General features: G+C 45.6%; 1 protein-coding gene across 6 annotated transcripts in view; it reads left to right on the top strand.

Annotated features, from left to right (window-relative positions):
- Nucleotides 1–13,266, top strand: part of SLC39A10 (solute carrier family 39 member 10) — a 64,425-nt gene that overhangs the window by 31,070 nt on the left and 20,089 nt on the right. For 4 of the 6 annotated variants that reach the window (XM_030579242.1, XM_030579247.1, XM_030579246.1 and 1 more), the window contains exons 4-6: nt 6,220–6,389; nt 7,822–8,040; nt 10,449–10,611. In XM_030579242.1, the coding sequence (XP_030435102.1) occupies nt 6,220–6,389; nt 7,822–8,040; nt 10,449–10,611 (552 nt within the window). The remainder of the gene's footprint in view (nt 1–6,219; nt 6,390–7,821; nt 8,041–10,448; nt 10,612–13,266) is intronic. The other 2 variants (XM_030579244.1, XM_030579243.1) reach the window with 2 other exon arrangements.

The following is a 13,266-nucleotide window of genomic DNA, read 5'->3' as shown; positions in this document are numbered from 1 at the left end:
TCTTATGGCATCTGATATCTTGAATGCAAATAAAACATTTTGCCAGTTGAATGTAATGGTCTGTGAATTGCTGGTTTGCAGTTGTCTGAAAACAAACTCCTTTGTCATTTGTAAAACCGTTTGGGCTTGAGGCAGGGCAGCTTGATTAGATAATAATGTGAAGCTTTCTGTTTGTCTTCTGTTGTCTCATTCAGTGTGGTGAGAGTGAGACTAGCACTAGGAGTATGTCTTAGGGTATGGCTACACTTACATTTGTGCAGCGCTGGGAGTTACAGCTGTGTTCGTACAGCTGTGTAGGGACAGCGCTGCAGTGTGGCCACACTGACAGCTACCAACGCTGCAGTGTGGCCACATTTGCAGCATTTGCAGCGCTGTTGGGAGTGGTGCATTGTGGGCAGCTATCCCACAGAGCACCTCGTCCCATTTTGGCGTTGTGGGAAGGGGACGGAAGGGTGCGAGTCATTCCGCTTCCTGTCCCAATGCTCCGTGGTGCATTGCTACACATCCCAGCAGTTTGGCGCCATTGTGAGTCTGCAGCTCGATTTCTGTTAGAAATGGAGCCCGAGCTGCTGAGGACCTTGCTGATGAATGTTGCCAGCACATCACGTTTGGTAGTTGAGCTATTCCTTCAGCTCCAAAGTGACAGTGAGGAGTCAGACAATGATTTTGATTCGCCTGACGCGCAAGACACTAAATTGCTTGTGGCAGTAACGGACGTGCTCAGCACCGTGGAACGCCGCCTTTGGGCTCGGGAAATGAGCACTGAGTGGTGGGATCACATCGTCCTGCAAGTCTGGGATGACGAGCAGTGGCTGCAGAACTTTTTCGGATGAGAAAAGCCACTTTCATGGGACTGTGTGAGGAGCTCGCCCCCACCCTGCGGCACAAGAACACGAGATTGAGAGCTGCCCTGCCAGTGGAGAAGCGGATGGCTGTTGCAATCTGGAAGATGGCAACTCCAGACAGCTACCGATCGGTCGTGAACCAGTTTGGAGTGGGAAAGTCGACCGTTGGAATAGTGTTGATGCAAGTTTGCAGGGCCATTAATCGCATCCTGCTAAGAAGAACCGTGACTCTGGGGAATGTGCAGGACATTGTGGATGGCTTTGCACAAATGGGTTTTCCTAACTGTGGAGGGGCGATAGATGGGATGCATATTCCTATTCTGGCACCACTCCACCTGACATCCGAGTACATTAATCGGAAGGGGTATTGCTCTGTGGTTCTCCAAGCGCTTGTGGATCACCGTGGGCATTTCACTGACATTTACACAGGATGGCCTGGAAAGGTGCATGATGCACGCATCTTTCTGAACAGTGCCCTGTTCAGGAAGCTGCAGGCCGGGACTTCTTTCCCAGACTGCAAGATCACAGCAGGGGACGTCAAAATGCCCATTGTGATCCTCGGAGACCCTGCTTACCCCTTAATGCTGTGGCTCATGAAACCGTATACAGGGAAGCTTGACAGGAGCAAGGACCGGTTCAACTACAGGCTGAGCCGGTGCAGAATGACTGTGGAGTGTGCTTTTGACCATTTAAAGGGACACTGGAGGTGTCTTTATGGGAAGCTAGACTTGGGGGAAAGCAGCATCCCCGCTGTTATATCCGTGTGCTGTGCCCTCCATAATATTTGTGAAGAGAAGGGTGAAACATTCAGTAAGGAATGGACCTCCGAGGTTCAACGTCTAGAGGCTGAATTTGCACAGCCAGAGAGCAGGGCTACTTGAGAGGCCCAGCACAGGGCTTCCAGGATTAGGGATGCCTTAAGGGAGCAATTTGAGGCTGAAAGCCAACAGTAATGTTTGGTGCCTTGCACGGGTGTGAAGTGCAGTAGTTACAATGATTTGCAGTGCCTGTTTTTCCCTTGGGGTACAGTATTTTTCACTTTCTGCAATAATAAAAAATGTTTTGAAAGCCAAGAAATCATTTATTCAAAATACAGTATATAAAAGGGCAGGGGGGGTAGGGTGCTGAACTGTACATTCAGAGGTTTGAATATGTCCTGCCTGGATTGCTGTGCAATGCCTGCTGCACGTCAGGATTAATATGCTGCATGGTGATGGGGGTTGAGTGCATAGGGTAAGGGTCGTAGTTCTCAGGGCTGGTAGGTAAACGTACAGGTGTTGGGGGCAGCTGGTGGTGGTAAGAACCACGCTGCTGGAGAAAGGGGTTTTGAGCAAACACTGGGGCACAAGGGAGAGAACTTTGGGAGGGGAGTGGATTAGCACAGTACTGATCTGCCTGCATGGCTACGAGAGACTGCATACAGTCCGTTTGGTGCGCCAGGAGGCTTATCAGCTGCTTTGTGCTTTTCTTGGTAGCCAATTCCTTTCTCCTGCTTTGTGTTTCCCTCCACTGATGCATTTTCTCTCTCCAGTTCTGCAGCCTCTTATTCTCTCTGGCATACTGATTCATAACTGCTTTCACCAAATCTTCTTTGCTTTTCCTTGGTTTACGCCTCAAGTTCTGTAGTCTTTCAGCAGATAGGATTCAAGGACACTTAAAAAAAACAGAAATAGAAACATTTAATACAGAGGCTGCATTGTTTATTATCACAGAGAAGGAGTTGGTAGACTATTTGTAGCATCATTTACACATAGCAAACATAGCACAGTGAGGCCACAGCAGCGAAGACATGGTGAGTAATTGGGTGAGTGTTTCTGCCGCGACTCACCTGGGAAGGGGAGCTGCTTGAGAAGGGGAGCTGCTTGAGTCAGGGCTCACTGGGGTTTCTGTCCATTGGGGAAAGCAGAGAGCAGCTGGGGGGGACCTGCACTGAACACCGTCCCTACGTTTTCAACAGGATTTTCTACTGCCAGATATATCACTGCTGCGTGTTACCTGGGAAGAGAGGGAGGGCCTTCTACAGCAATGTGGATTCCGCCCTGGTCCCTATGCAGCTCGCCTGTGTGCAACAATGGTCCCCCCATTCCTCGCGGCACAGTGGCGCGGACGCGTTAGCCTGACTGGGACAAGGACCACGGTGGCTCTCTCTATAAACTTGCGCAAGCGCATTGCCCACGCTCTGGCTGAAACTTTTGAAGAGATTACCGAGGCCGATTACAGAGACGTGATAGACCAAATCAATGGGCTATTCCACATCTAGGCATGCATGCATGCAGCCATAACCCCCACCCCTCCTTCCTCCTCTCCCAAAACATTTCCATCCTTAAAATAAAAGCTGCTTACTAGGAACCTGCTCCTCTCCCTCTTCTTCACCAGCAAGTTCCAGCTGCTGCGACTGGCTAGCTTCCTCCTGGCTTGAGAAGAGCTCCTGGATGCATGCCTCCTGGGACTCCGAGGTGTCTCCCTCCACCCCAGTAGCCTCACTCTCGGCTTCCTCTACACCCTCCCCCTCTTCTCCCTGCTCTGAACTCTCCATCATGGTCCTCGGATTGGCAGTGGGGTCACACCCAAGTATGGCATCCAGCTCCTTGTAAAAACGGCAGGTCATGGGGGCAGCTCCTGAGCGGCGGTTTCCCTCATGGGCTTTGCAATAGGCACTCCGCAGCTCTTTTACTTTAACCCTGCACTGCAGTGCGTCCCGTTCATGGCCCCTTTGGAGCATGGACTTTGATATCTGGCCATAGGTATCATAATTTCTACGGCTGGAGCGCAGCTGTGACTGCACAGCTTCCTCACCCCAAACACTGATGAGGTCCTGCAGCTCGGAAGTGTTCTATGCTGGGGCTCGTTTGGGGCGTGGAGGCATGGTCACTGATTGATTGCACTCCACACCTGGCTGAGCAAACAGAAAGGGGATTTTTAAAATTCCCGGGGCATTTAAAGGGCGAGTCACCTGAGCCCAGGGCAGTGGAGTGCAAAACGATGAACAGAGTGGCTGAAAAGGTATGCTGGGATACCGCCTAATATCCTGGAGGCCAATAAAAGCGCTTTTGGTGGCCACACTTGATGACCAGCGCTGGAATCGCTGGAATAGCCGGGGAGTTGCAGCGCTGGCTGTGCTTGGCAAGTGTGGACACAGAGTGAGTTGCAGCGCTGTAACCCCATCACCAGCGCTGCAACTCTCCAGTGTAGCCAAGCCCTTAGAGATGCTTTTCAGCCCTTTCTTTTGCTCTTAGTAATTGGTTATGTAACTCCATAGGAGATCCATTTTCCTTCTTGCCGCAACTTTGTATTTCCTGTCTTTCAGTTAATACTACTAGTTTACCCAGTGAAAACTTATCATGTGTACATGCAAGGGGGGCCAAATTAAGGTTGCACAGACAACCTTAATTCTAGGATTTCCTTACTGCTGAGTGCTTGACTTTTCAGCCTTAATAATGTTCTTTGAACTGAGATAAGGGAGTGGGTGAGGGTGTAACATCTATTACAATTACAATTTTTATTTGCACAATATAAGGAATGAGCATGCACTCTGGAATACAGAAAAAGCTGTTCTAGGATAGCAGCTATTAACTTATCAAAACAAACTCAAAGGTAAAAAAGTCAAGATTATGTAAATGTTACAAGAATGGCTCTAGTGAAGGGCTGGATCACAGATGCCCTGTGCTTGCTGACAGGGGAGGCATGACCCTGAAACAGCTCAAGTCATGCCTCCCTGGCTGCTCCTCTCCTCCTGGAAAGCCATGGCCCCTCTATGGACCTCCTAGCAGTTCCTCTGCCTCTCCTGGCAGGGGGGAGGGCCTGGCCACACCATGTAACCATGCAGTGGGGTGTGTATGTGATGTGACCCCTTCCCCCCCACATCACCTCTGGGATATATCCATCAGCAGTGAAAGGAATGATGAAACCTTCCTCCTGTGGCTGCTAGTCAAGAGAGGGTGAAGTCCGGGCCCTTTCTTTTCCCAAGCCTGAAGGGCTAAGGGAGGAGGACCTCAATGGATTTCACTCATCACCCCACCACTAGCTCTGGTGCAGAAGACACTGCATCAGCACCATCTGCTGTCAAGTGCTGGTCTGGTAATTGTGCAGAACATTTCCTTCTCTCCCTATACTCCTAGTCCTGTCTTTCCATCTTCATTCCCTCCCTAAAATGTAATCAAGTGTAGTCTGCTTTTAGTTAAAAGATGAATTCAGGAGTGGCTGGGATTCCTCTCAATTTGAACAAATTGAAACAAAGATATATCAGTTATTCTGGGGGATGACCTGTAGGTGAGGAGAGGGGGTAGGGAGTCAAAGGATATAATTCCCTTAAAAGCAAATTTCCATTTCAGCAATTTAATAACCCCATTTTCTTCCCTTTTTTTTTTTTTTTTTTTTTTTTTTTTTTTTAGTACTTTTGTCTTATGTACATCTTGAAGCTTTCCTGGCATCTTTGTTGCTGGCAAATAGCTTTTAATTTTGGGAGTGGGATTAGAGTTAACTTTTAAATTTTCTCCCTCAAAGGCTGGGCCTTGTTTCTTTTTCATAGCTGAAAATTGTATATATAAAAATAGTGTGTCAGATAAGGAGCAACCATCACCTGGCAGAGGAGGTGTCTCTCTATTCCACACAAATCTTGGATAAAAATCTTGTTAAAATTAGTGGCAGGTAGGAAATGTCCATAAAACATAGCCTCATTTCTTTTAGCTTACTATCTTTCTGCTCCCCTGTGTTTTTATATGTTTAATTAATGGACTAGAGAACCAAGCTTTTGCAACTCTGCATTAGGAAGAATAACTGAAGTCTAGTGCTCTCCTAGCAAATTGGCTTCTTTAATGCCCTCTAGCATGTTTTATTGTTGAAATAAACCTTTGAACACTGTTTACCTGTGTAACTAAAGATAAAGGGAATAAATACAAGATTTTATTTCTTTCCATGTTAAAATATTGCAGTAAAATAGATTATCAAATTCTCACTACTTTTGTAAATGCAAAAAGTCTCTAGTCCACAAAGAATTAACTGCTTGCTAAACAAATCAGGGGCTAAATTCTGATTTCTTGCCCCAATATAATCTACAGTGCTTGGGGTGAGAATAGAATTTGCCCTAAAACTTTCTCAGAAAAGTGAAAACATTGTTTAAAAGGTTTTAATAGACAAATTATAAAAGCCCTGAAAACTTGAGTTTGTAATGAGAAATAGTGATAGATGCTTAACTATAATGATTCTGTATGGGCTTACATCTTACATTTTTAAGCATTTTGGACGTTTATAAAGGCACAATTTAGGTTGACAGATCACTTTCTTATCAGTTAATAGAATGTCATTCATCACTTATAGGAGTTGTCTTCATGTTCTGTTGATAAACCATTCTGTATTAATTTTTTCCCTCCTACAGCCTGGCTTTGTGGTATCATTTCTATCACTGTCATTAGCCTGCTCTCCTTGCTAGGTGTGATCTTGATACCCATCATTAACCAAGGGTGCTTCAGATTCCTTCTAACCTTCCTGGTTGCTCTTGCCGTTGGAACACTGAGTGGAGATGCACTACTCCATCTGTTGCCACATGTAAGTACCACTCCCACACATAGGTTTTAAAATTCCTAGAGGACTATTCAATATTAACATCAACACTGATTATTTGTTATGCTCATTGGTTGGGCTGTAGATTGGGACTGTAAAGGAAATTTTAAAGTAGCATTTTGTTAAGTTAATTTGACCTCTGTGTGTTTCTTTAAAAAACATGGGAGTGTTAAAACTACTGAAGTATCAAGAGTGTGCTGAATTTTTCAATACGCATGATAAATGTTGTAGACCTTCTATTTTTGTTTCTTCTTGAAACTTCTGGTTTCCGAAATTTTGGAAAGGTACTTTGGGAGGATTCTGGTTTGAAAACTCATGAGGGTGGGTCACAAGTTACCAGTTCCCAACTGAATATTTTTTGTATGTGCTTTTAGTAACAAGGATGTAAACCTGGTTTTGGATCTTTTTTGTTATAAACTGTGCCCTGTCCTTATTTTGTTTGGGTTTATATGTTGCAGAAAATCTAACTCCTCAGGAGTATTACCAGGAAATTGCTCATAAATCCAAGGAAAATGCAGTTTGAATGAGTTGCAGGATATTGACATTTATTTGAAATGAGAAAACGGAGAGAATGTATTCTATGAATTTCTTTGGCCCTGGACTATAAAGTTCACATATTGTTTACTTTGCATAATCCATGATATACATGTTCTAGGGATGTATGTGTTGATAAGAGTTTTTGGAAGTGTGTTTTGGGTTAGAGCTAAAGTTGTTGGATTGTTATTGCTGCTAATGATGCAGGAACTGTAAGGATAATCGACTCTTGTATGTTAACTGGTTATTTTAAGCTTAGGCCTGGGCTACACTGGCGCTTTACAGCGCTGCAACTTTCTCGCTCAGGAGTGTGGAAAAACACACCCCTAAGCGCAGCAAGTTACAGTTCTGTAAAGCGCCAGTGTAAACAGTGCCCCAGCGCTGGGAGCACAGCTCCCAGTGCTGTAAGCTAGTCCCCACGGGGAGGTGGAGTACCTGCAGCGCTGGGAGAGCTCTTTCCCAGCGCTGGCGCCGTGACCACACTCGCACTTCAAAGCACTGCCGAGAGAGCACTTCCGCAGCAGCGCTTTGAAGTTGTAAGTGTAGCCATGCCCTTAGTTAATGAGTAGGGCCAGATTTACAGTTAGTTTGCTTCATACCTGAATGGTACAAAGGAGCTGAAGTCTGTCCGTCTAACTGCCTTGCTGAAACCTCTCTAGGGGAATGTTTCTATTGGTAGCCATTGAAGGCAGGTCTTTCAATGAAACAGTTACTATATTTGATGGACCTTTTCTGAAGGAAAGAGACTTTTTTTTTTTTTAATGGGTTTTTGGTAGTATTTTTTTTTTTTAGCAGCACATCACACGTCATATGGACCTGAAGTCACTTCAGTTTACTGAAATTGCAAATTCACACTGTGCTTTTTTTTCCCCCCCCCTAATAGTCGCAAGGAGGCCATAACCACAGTCACCATGAGGACCACGGTCATATTCACGAGCACAGACATTCTCATGGACATTTCCATGGGCATGGAACAGGAAATGAAAGTTTTCTGGAAAAATATGATGCAGTATTGAAAGGGCTCGTAGCTCTTGCCGGCATTTATCTTTTGTTCATCATTGAACACTGTATAAGAATGTTTAAACACTACAACAAACAAAAGGTATGTGCCACATTTTCTCATTCTCCATGCCGTCATTTAAGATAATACTTGATCAAATTGCATCCTATAAAAAAGCCAGAGATTTTCTTAGAAAGATAAATTCTTAAATACTCTACTCGGAAAGCACTCTGAATGGTGCAGTTTGAATATTTTGTAAAAACTATTAGCTGTTACTCACCTTTTTCATTCTATTGATAGCATGTGAAAAACTTGACTGGACCCTTTACTATAAGGGATTGCTTTTCCAGCTGTAAATGACTCTGTTCTCGTCCACAAGATTTGGATATCTTGAATTGTCTCCTGCACATAACAGTCATAATAGACTAGCACTAGCCAAGATGATGGCTGAGGAGTGCTTAAGCAAATAAGGATCACAGCGTATTGTTCCAGAATCGGGTGATCTGCTTGCGAAAATGTGAACTGAAGTATATGGAACATTCAGATACTACAGTAATAGGGGTCAGATCGGTACCTAGGTAAATAGGCTGACTTAAGTGACAGGCAGTCTTATTTTAAGAAGAGATATTACTGACACATTCAGCTGAGGGAGCTGTACTCCTTGTAGTGTATTCAGTTAATCTGGTAGTGACTTGTCTGACTATAACGTGGTGGTGTACAAAATTATGAATCCATTTGCAAGGCTTCTGAATCATTAGGAGTTTCTCTCCATAAGAAAATATCAAGAACTACAGACCTTACATTTAAAACTTGACTAGCACTCTTTTTGTAACACTCTTTGTCTAAAAAGGATATGGTTTCCTCTCATAGTGCTTTTTCACATGAAAGGCATTTATTTCTGAGAAAATGTGGAAGAAGGGGGTAAAAGTGGAATATACTGAAGGGGTTGTGACACCACCTGCCCTGCAACTTGGGTTCCTCACTATTCTTTGTGGCTGTAGCTTCCAACATGGGCCTCTCACAAAGGATGTGTCTGTGTATAGCTACAGTCCTGGTCCAGCAGTTCTGACCCCAGCAGCCTGTCATCTACACATCAGCCACACTCTGGTTTCCAGCAGCCTTGATCACTACCTCCAGGATGATCCCAGCATGCTCCAAGTCCTGGATTTTCCCCCAAAATGTGTATTCTGCACTGGCTGGTTCTTTCCTGGATAGATATTAGAGGTCCATTGCCCCTGTAAGGGATCAGTGGAAAGGTTTGCTGCTTTAATTGGAGTTACCAAACGATTCGGTTTAAACACAACACTGAATTAGTTTTGATTAAAGAATAAAACAAGTTTATTTATCTGCAAAGATATAGATTTTTAAGTGAGTACAGGTATAAGGCATTGAAGTCAGAAATGGTTACAAGAGAAATAAAGATAAAATGCTTCCTAGTAACTGAAACTTAACAAACTAGACTTGTTTCAAGTTAAAATTCTTACCGCATGTTCCCAGCAACACAGGGGCATCAAATTCTCAAGTCAGGATCTGCTCTCAAAGTCTGAAGGGCTGGTTTCTTTGTCATCTGAAGTGAAAGAGAGAGAGAGAGAGAGAATACTTGGGGTGTTTTTGCCCTTCGCTTTTGTAGTTCAGTAACCCCTTGAAATGGATTTTCTTGAGCGTTACCTCTAGATCAAGTTCCTGCCTGCTGTGCGGATGGAGATATGGAGTCTCCTAGTGAAAGAGGTTCCATGTTGTCTTCTAAAATGCTGACTGATCTATTCCTGCTCCCCTTCCTTGCCAAAGAATGGCCACTTGATAACTGAATGTCAGTAAACTTTGACATCTGGCTAGAGGCATCAGCTTGTCTTTTGTCTTTAAGAAACAGGTTTACCCCTCCCTAGACTTGTCTGGTAAAGACATTTCCATCGTAACTTTACTTTATATTCATAACTTTACATATAATGTTGCAATATACATTTCAATATGATATTATTGACCAGCAAGTTACTAGTTTTCAAGTGATACTTCACAAGGTGTATTCTGTACAAAGTTTATTACAATTGTGTGTAGGCTATGAGTATAGGGTGCATGGATTTACATATATCTTCCACTAAGATTAATGAATTAAATCCTCCAAACTGGTGTGGAAAACCTGTGGTCACAGCCTGTAGTTTTGGTCATAAAGCACACACAAACAGGAAGGGAACAAATTTTCTTCATTAAATGCAAATTTTAAACTTGAACAAATTAAACGAATGTAACAGTTCTGTATGGGAAGTGTCTCTTGGCTAATACAACAGGCATTGATGGTGTATTCTGTATATGAATTGTGCTAATTTAGGAAATTGTTATTTGATTATGTAAGTCTGTGGTCTATAGCAGAAAATTCCCATAATCTGTAGCAGTGATGATCTTCGTGAATATCTGAAATTCTATAATTCTGAGATTCACATCAAAAGATAATCTTAATGAATATTGAAGTGATATGTATGACAAAACTTCACTGAATCTTCCTTTCCTTTCAGTTTTGTTACAAACTAGACACTGACAGTTGTGTGTTTCAGTCTAAACAGAAGTGGTGCAAAGAAAAACAGAAGACTGAAGAATCGCCAATTGGAAGGAAGCTTTCAGAACACAAACTGAATAATAGGTCAAATGCTGACTGGCTTCAGCTCAAACCCCTGGCAGGTAGACATTAATGTTGAGAATTTGTCCTTGACATTTGAGACTCAAAGCAAAGAGTGTCACGGCATGTAACCTATCGTTTTGTAGATTATCACCCCCTTTCTGTAAATCTTTGTTAATAAGACTAGTATTACCCAATCAACTGTCCTCATATAAGACTGCAAGCCCCAGCTATAGTTACAGAAACACTGAAACACTCTCTGCTATGAGAGCCCTTGGTGTGTTAGGTGGCTTTACTTTCCTTTACTACAAGATGGGAATTTGACCTCTAAGGAAAAATAAAATATTCTTTTCACTTAATTGTCAGAGTGCTGATTTAGACAAATGAATTTGAAACCACCCAGTAAGTCTCCCCCACTACCGCCATAATAAAAAACAAAACAATTATTTTGTTTAACTATTATAGAAGCCTACATCTTTTTTTAATTGAAATACCATTGTCATTGTAAGGATCATCCCACTTAGATTAAGATCCTTCTCTTGAAATAGTCTCAAAATAATATGTGAGAAACTGTCCAGTTATTTTTTTCTGTCTGATTTAAGAAAATGTCAAAGAACATTTAAGAGTTGCTTAACCCATTATTCTTCTTCGAGTGCTTGCTCATGTCGATTCCAATTAGGTGTGCGCGCGCCACATGCACGTTTGTTGGAAGATTTTTACCCTAGCAACACTCGGTGGGTCGGCTGGGCACTCCCTGGAGTGGTGCCGCTATGGCACCGGATATATACCCCTGCCGACCCAACCGTCCCTCAGTTCCTTCTTACCGCCCGTGTCGGTCGTTGGAACTGTGGAGTGCGGTTTTACTGACCTCCACCTCCCTCGCTACTCATAGTTCTCTAGTTACTCTTTGTGTATATAGTTCAGTTATATAGTTATTGTTAATTCTTATCGTTCATAGTTAGTGTTATAGTTAAGAGGGGTTCAGGGATTAGCCCCTTCCCCGCACCCGGTGCCGGGGCCCATACCCGGTTCACTGGGTTTCAAACCGTGCTCAGCCTGTCACAAGCTGATACCGACAGGAGAGCCACATGACTCCTGTCTTGAGTGCCTTGGGGAATCTCACCTGGCAAACAAGTGTCACATTTGCAAGGCCTTTAAGCCGAGAACAAAAAAGGAGCAGGATTTTCGGCTAAAACAGCTCCTCATGGAGGCGGCTCTTACCCCTTCGCCTTCAGCACCGAGCGCTGGACAATCGGCGGGCAGAAGTGCCTCCTTGGCACTGGACCACCCGGTACTGCCAAGGCCTCTCGGCACTGGCCGTCGCCGGCACCGAAGTCGACTCGGCATCGCTCCCTCTCCCCGAGATCGAGAGAGCCTAAGACTCCTGCTGCTTCCGTGCCACCTGCACCGCAGCCAGAGAGCTCGTCTAAGTCTGATCACCTGGCACCGACACCTGCCGCGGCACCGACGATGTCGGTACCGTTGATTCCAGTCCCATGAGGGCCGTCGAGTCCGGTACCTGTCAGCTCCCCGGCGCGAGCTGTGGTTGAGCTTACTATTCCATCCACACCGGAGACATTCTCAACGGCGAGGGATCTGATTGCCATAACAGAGTCGACGCTGCCTCAAGCCCCGGCATCGCCGGTGCAGGTAATACAGTCTATCGGCAAGCCTGCCTTGATAAGACCATCCTCTGTTGGCACAGCAGAGCGGCACCGTTCACGATCACAGCCCCACAGACATTCTAGGTCCCAGCGCCGCTCCCGGCGCTGCTCGCAGTCCCGGCACCGCTTGCAGTCCCGGCCCCGTTCTCCTGCTCGGTACCAGTCGCACTCACGGCACCGTTCATTATCCCGTTCGCCGACCCGCTACTCTCCACACCTCTCCAGCTCCTGGCACCGCTCCAGGCACCGTGACTCCCGTAGCCGCTCCCAACGTTGAGCCTTGAAATCTCGGTAGACCTCTTGGCACTGCTCTGGTCACAGGTCCCGATATCGTTCCCGGTACCAGTATGCCTCCCAGTACCGGTCCCCGGTGCCGAGTAGAGCAAGATCCGTTAGAGACAGAGAGACTGCCCAGGGTTTTTCAGCCCCTCCATGGCCATCCAGACACACATCAGTGTTGTCCCACGCGGACAGCTCTTATGCACAGGACTGCGATTTCGATGTGCCCACCAGAGTCTTCCAAGAGACCCAGGACCAGGACCAAGGTCCCCATCAGTGGTCATCCTGGACACCTTGGGTGTACCACCAGGCCCAAGGCGTACCAGTAGTTCTGTCCCGCTCTGTCTCATCAGAGCACCGAGTGCCAGAGGTGACAGTTAGCCCCCCTCCGACTGCTATGGAGGAAGCCCCAGTTCACCCTCCGGACTCCCAGGTTCCACTGGAGCAGGAGGTCGCCCAAGAGCAAGAGGCCACACAGGACCCGCTCATCCCCGGCATCTCCTCTTCCTCTTTTCCAGATGAGGCAGTGGCAGGAACATCCTCCTTGGGCCCTCCTCCAGTCTACCTGAGAGCCCATCAGGACCTCCTGAGGAGGGTAGCACTCAATATGAACCTCCAGGTGGAGGAGGTCCCGGAGGTAGAGGACCCGGTAGTGGACATTCTGTCGGCGGATGCCCCCCCCCCCGTGGCCCTACCGTTTATTCGGACTCTCCAGGCCAGTGCCGATACTATATGAATGGACTTAATGGGTGAATGGACTTAGTCGGCCTCAAA

The sequence above is a fragment of the Gopherus evgoodei genome, chromosome 11 (genome assembly GCF_007399415.2).
Source record: "Gopherus evgoodei ecotype Sinaloan lineage chromosome 11, rGopEvg1_v1.p, whole genome shotgun sequence".
Taxonomy (NCBI): domain Eukaryota; kingdom Metazoa; phylum Chordata; order Testudines; family Testudinidae; genus Gopherus; species Gopherus evgoodei.
Note: the sequence above shows the minus strand (reverse complement) of the source record. Positions and strands in the feature narration are given on the sequence as shown.